Source organism: Arachis stenosperma, chromosome 6 (assembly GCF_014773155.1).
Source record: "Arachis stenosperma cultivar V10309 chromosome 6, arast.V10309.gnm1.PFL2, whole genome shotgun sequence".
Taxonomy (NCBI): domain Eukaryota; kingdom Viridiplantae; phylum Streptophyta; class Magnoliopsida; order Fabales; family Fabaceae; genus Arachis; species Arachis stenosperma.
This window is the reverse complement of record NC_080382.1, coordinates 74,748,786-74,754,515: the sequence shown is the minus strand read 5'-3', so window position 1 is coordinate 74,754,515 and position 5,730 is coordinate 74,748,786. Positions and strand designations below refer to the sequence as shown.

Below are 5,730 nucleotides of genomic sequence, written 5' to 3'. Positions count from 1 at the left end.
ATTATATGTCTCAAGGTTGTGTTCATAATCTTGTCATTGTTTATATGCAAATTGTATATTATTTATAACTAAAAAAAATTTAGTGGCACAAACGGATGCAATTTCACTTTTCCAATCTGCTCTCCAAGCAGATGTTGTAATCTGAATCACAATTAAATTATGCTATATCATTATAACATTTAACTAAGTTTATGATATATAAGCCAAGTTTGTTGTTTACAGGGGGCATCTGAGACCATCAACGTGAACCTCCCACCCCCACAGACCAATACATCACAAAGGATGAAGCACCCAATTGTTAGGCTATCATCTATTTTCACATTTGTTCCAGCTTCTGTGGTGCATTTGAGACTTTTTACTCCAGAATCCTCCCACCATTGGCCCTTATTTAAGACTTTTTACTCCATAATCCTCCCACCATTGGCCGTTATTTAGGACTTCTTACTTCACCCAACACACAACTTCCTCCAACTTTGTATCTAATACTCCTCCAACTTTGTATCTAATACTCCTACTAGATATGTTGTTCCTAAACCAAGTGGACAAGGTAAAAGTGGAGTTACAATTTTTGGGACTGCATCAAGATTCTTCAAGTTCATTCCCATTCTGATGCTCTCTTCAAGTTCATCCCCATTCTGATGCTCTCTTCTACTGCTTATGGAGTTTTGGGGTTCCAAACATGAAACAAAGGGAGAGAGACGACCAAAATCATCTAATAACGTCTTCTAGGGATATCAAAACGACGTCGTTTGTGCTCATATGGAACAGGACAGATAAACTCCTGTTTTTTCTAACAAGCCACGTAGGTATCTAACATCTATCTCACCATCTTAACCCTCCACCTCAGCAACTTAATAAGACACATCAACATGTTTTGTTACTCCTTAACAGCAAAAGTGACAAAAAAACCACGTTGACAGACGGAGCACAGAGTCAAGGGTCGAAGTGAATCATTTTTTTTTTTGGTCAAGGATTGCATTGATAGTCATGCAAATAGACAAAAACCGGATTGGTACTTTATTCAAAATTGAATCATCAGATAACTTTTGATCTATGTGGGTCGATTTTAACACACCCTAATTGAGAATGAAACCAAACTTTGACAAGATCTCTTTCTAAACGAGTCAGCTATACCAAACTTTTATGCAAAATTTACTAAGCGCTTCAAATTTATCATCAGAATCACCGAAATTCTATCCGCTTTCATTCATCTCAATATGCAAAAGGGGCATGTCACACAATAAATACAAGTCTTGGAACTATTCTCTCTTCTGTTCTGAAATCTCAGCCCAACCCTTGTCATTTTCGGGCGACTTCCTGGAAACTTTGGTGCTAAATTTGTTGATGAGTTCGAATTTATCACCCATAGTTGTAAATTTATAGCACTACAAAATTGTATCTGATATCACTATGCAAGAGGGTGCACAACATAAATTTGGAATTATTATTGCTGAAACTTTTCAGTCTCCTTTGTCATATTCCGGCAAGATTGTGATTTGTGACACTGTTTCTGCAGACCATTTATTAATATTTTGTTCCATTTTGCAAATGAAGTTAGAATTTCAGCCATCACAAACCACCATCAAAAATGACTTCCAGCTAGGAGATGCATGATCTAGTGAAAAAGACCAGATTTGGGTGATCTACGAAATATCTTTGCAGTTGATATTATCGGAAGCAAGACTTCCTTCCCAATCCTAACCTAAAAAATGATTATTTAACTTCCCTTTCCAACCTGAGTAAGCTTGCTTCCCACGCAAATATCAGCAATGAGTTATGGCTAAAAAATGTTTACCAGTTCAGACTCTCTTTCCACCACCTTCAATTTACATTTTGAGAAGCCGACTTCTCTCAGCATCTGGAAGAAATATCTCTCAGCCAATTTCCTGTACGAAGAAAAAAACGATCCTTTGAAATGTTGAAGTTGCAATGCAAAGTGTTTGTGACTAGGGTTTTTTATGCATAAAATTAGAAAATCTAAAAGCTGATTACAAAAAAAGCAGTATCAAGCAGAGGGTATGTTTCTATCCATTAATGCATAATTAGTTTCTTTTTTTAAATATGAATTATAAACAGACAACTAAATACTAAAGATAATTGTAAATAAATAGAATTGTGAATAGGCTTACCATCATGAAGTTGTGTAAATGATTCACTAGCCACTTTCAAAATGTAATTTACAACATATAAACACTGTAGGCCTTTCGAGCTTAGTTTATTCACTTTTCCAATCGTATTCAATGAGCATCAGCAAAGGTTTCCCTTCTCAGTTTTCTAGTGGTTCAGTTCTCTACAACTTAATTCTGAGGATAAAATTTGAGCCTCGCGCAGCATCCCCTCCTCTCTAAGACCAGCTATCAGCTGATAGCAGATGCGAGCATTTAGAATGAAGCCCCTGTCAAACATTTCCCTGTACCAAAAATAAGCACCACTGAAATCTTTTAGGTCACAATGTCCCTTAACCAGAATGTTATATGTATCAATTTTTGGGAGTAGTCCTTTAGCCTTCATATCATCAACAAGATGCTTTACGTCTGAAATTCTTTGATATCTGAGGCATGCCAGGATCAAGCAGTTGTAAGTTTCCTTGTCACAGTTGACTCCCCGATTGACCATCTCTTGGTGCAAAGACATTGCCTTCAGAACATTGCCATCTTCAGCATAACTATACATCATTTCATTATATATGACTCGATCTGGAAGTAAGCCCATTTGTAACATTTCCTGAAACATCTTTTCTGCTGTTGCCACACTTTCCATCCTGCATGCATTGATCAAAGGATGAAAGGTACCAACTGTAGGTTTTAAGCCTAATCTCTTCATCTTCTCATACAATTCAATGCATCTCTGGGTGTTTCCAGACTTTGCATAACCTGAGATAATCGAATTGTATGTGATTACATCCGGAATATGTCCCTTGCTAGTCATTTTGAGAAACAGATCGTCAGCTTCACTTACCCTTCCATTCCTTCCAAGTCCGTTTATCAGTGTATTATATGTCACAAGAGTTGGATCTATTCCAATTCGTAGCATTTCCTGAAAAAATCTGTAGGCATCTTTAAATTTACTCAAGGAGCAACTGGCTTCAATAAGCATATTGTATATTTCTGCATTCGGTGAAACCCCCCGGCCTGCCATATCCGCAAGGAGAATTTCAGCATCAAGGATCTTACGGTCTTTGCATAGACAATTTATTAGAGAACCGTAACTTATGACGTTAGGCTTTATCCCATTCTTTTCCATCTCTTCAAGAATCTCAAAGCACCTGACGAAATGCTGCATTTGTCCATAACCATTAATCAAAGAATTATAAGTTTCCACAGTGGGGGAAACACCTTTGTCTACCATTTTCTTCACCCATATCTCTGCCTGGTCCAAGTCCTTAGTTTCACAGAGCTTGTTAATCAGGGTATTGAAAGTGACAGCACTAGGCTTCACCCCTCGATATTCCATTTGTTCGGCTGTCAGTATAGCTTTCATTATGTCCCCCTCTTGGCAGTATGCATTCACTAATATGTTATATGATATTTTGCTGGGAGTAACGCCATTATCCACAAGTTTGGCCAAAATCTCCTTGGCCTTTTCAACCCTCCCTACCCTGCACAATCCATTCAACAAAATACAACAAGTATGCTCATCGACCCTTTCCAACTCTGCTTTGCCAAACACTTTCTCACCCCAAGAACCATCATTATCATCATCAAATACAACACGCAGAAACTCACCAGGTAAAAACCCAGCAGCCTCCATCTCTAGCAACACCTTCCTCGCATCCTCCAACCTCCCAGAACCGCAAAGACCACTCAACAAGGCATTGTAGGTGAGAAGGCTAGGGTCCGCATTCTGGGTCTTCATCCTCTCCCTCAAGCTAAAAGCTTCCTCTAATTGACCCACCTTACAGTACCCATCGATCAAGGTATTATAAGTAACAGTATTCGGAACCAGATTTCTCTCACCCATTTCATCAAACACTTTGCGAGCATCCCACACCTTTCTCACTTTGCAAAGCATCCCAATGATCAAATTATACACAAAAACAGAAGGGGTCACCCCTTGCTTCTCCATGGAAGCCATCAACTCAAAACACTTCCTCAGATCCTTCAACATGGCCGCTGCATAAACAGCGTTCTTGTACGACTCTGCACTGGGTCCCATACCAGACCCAGCAAAGTCCGAGAACAAACTCAGGGCCTCTTCGAACTGCTTGGAAACAAGCAAAGCATGAAGGAGACGGTTGACGCAGCGGATGGAAGGGGCATAACCATCTTTTCTCATTGAATAGTACAACTCGGTGGCTTGGTCGACCAATTTGGGAATTGAGCAGGTCCATAACAGGGTGTTCGAGAAGAGGGGTTTTGATACGAAGGTGTGGAGTTCGGAAGGAGAAGAGAATGGGGTTTTGGAGAGAACAAGGGATTTAAGGAACCTCTTGGCGGTGATGGTGCTACCCTTTTCTAGAAAAGAATGAAACTTTTCAATTTTCTGAAGCTTTGACTGGTCTTGGGGGTCATCGCGGTCGAAGAGTGCGTTCGATTGGGGTTGGCATTCGGAGGAGAAGGGAAGGGAATGAGAGACAGAGATATTGGGATTGACGGCGAGGTTGTAATTGTGGAGAACACCAAGTTGAAGAGCACCGTGCTTTCTCAATCCCATTTGTTTCTCTCTCAGATTCTCAGCGAGGTTTTGCGTTCGTTAAGTTCGAAAACCTCCGTAACTTTTTTTTTTTTTTTTTTTTTAACATCAAAACCTCCGTAACTGTTAAGGTTTTGTCTTTGGTGAGGAAAGTATTTTTTGGATCATGATGGACTAGATGGAAAAATGCCATTTCAATGGCCAGCATTCAATCCGTACGGAAAGAATTGGAAATTATGTATTTGACTCAAAATTTGATAAAATTGCAAACCGGTTAAGTTTGGTCTGGTTTGATGTAAATCTTAAGATCCAGTTTATTAGTTTTTTGGACTAAATGGGTTATATTTTTTTGGTCATTATGATATCTGGATTAGGGTGTATATGGGCCGGGCCACACCGGGTTTGACCTGACTCAGACCCGGCCCGAAATATAGACCGGGCCTAATTTCATGACCATAACCCGATTCTAGACCCGATGAAACCTATGCATCTTCGGGCCGGGTGAAAACTGGGTAAAAATCAGGTGAAAACCGGGTCTTTAACATGTAAAAATCACCTAATGTCCAGCCATTATTTCACAATTCACATAGTAAAATTCACTTAAAAAATTATGACAAGAATCAACCATTTTCTAAAATTAAAACATAATCACAATCAATACTAATATTGTCTCATAACACTAAATAGTTAAGTCACATACTAAACACATAACCACAATCAAAAGTCTTATTCTTCCTAAACATAGAACTTTAACTCATAGTCTTTATAACACAACATTAACCACAGAAGAATAGTCATCCATCAATTGCTATTAATGTTGTCAACTTGTTCCTTGTGATATGGATGCATTAGTAAAACCTACAAAATACAAATCACAAAAATATATAAAATTATTCATTTTCATATAAGAGATTATTACTTCAAATAATAAAGTCGCAATAATAAAAATATTATAAATGTACCTTCAACAATCTTTTGACTACTATCATATTGATCAAACTGTTGATCTCCAACTTGTTGTTTCGAAGGGCACAACCAACTTTGAGTACATATCAAAGCTTCAGCCATTAATGGTGACAAAGAGCTGCGGAAGACATC

General features: G+C 38.5%; 1 protein-coding gene across 1 annotated transcript; it reads right to left on the bottom strand.

The window, feature by feature from the left end:
* Positions 1 to 546: 546 nt before the first annotated feature.
* On the bottom strand, positions 547 to 4,691 carry LOC130933485 (pentatricopeptide repeat-containing protein At5g12100, mitochondrial). The gene is made up of 2 exons (XM_057863122.1): positions 2,130 to 4,691; positions 547 to 1,886 (listed from the first exon to the last, which is right to left on the bottom strand). The coding sequence occupies exon 1, from the start codon at positions 4,651 to 4,653 to the stop codon at positions 2,275 to 2,277; it is 2,379 nt and encodes a 792-aa protein (XP_057719105.1). The 5' UTR covers positions 4,654 to 4,691; the 3' UTR covers positions 547 to 1,886; positions 2,130 to 2,274.
* Positions 4,692 to 5,730: the final 1,039 nt, after the last annotated feature.

Bases quoted from the DNA above. Each gene is read 5' to 3' on its own strand.
- LOC130933485 (XM_057863122.1), bottom strand. From the start codon at position 4,653: ATGGGATTGAGAAAGCACGGTGCTCTTCAACTTGGTGTTCTCCACAAT.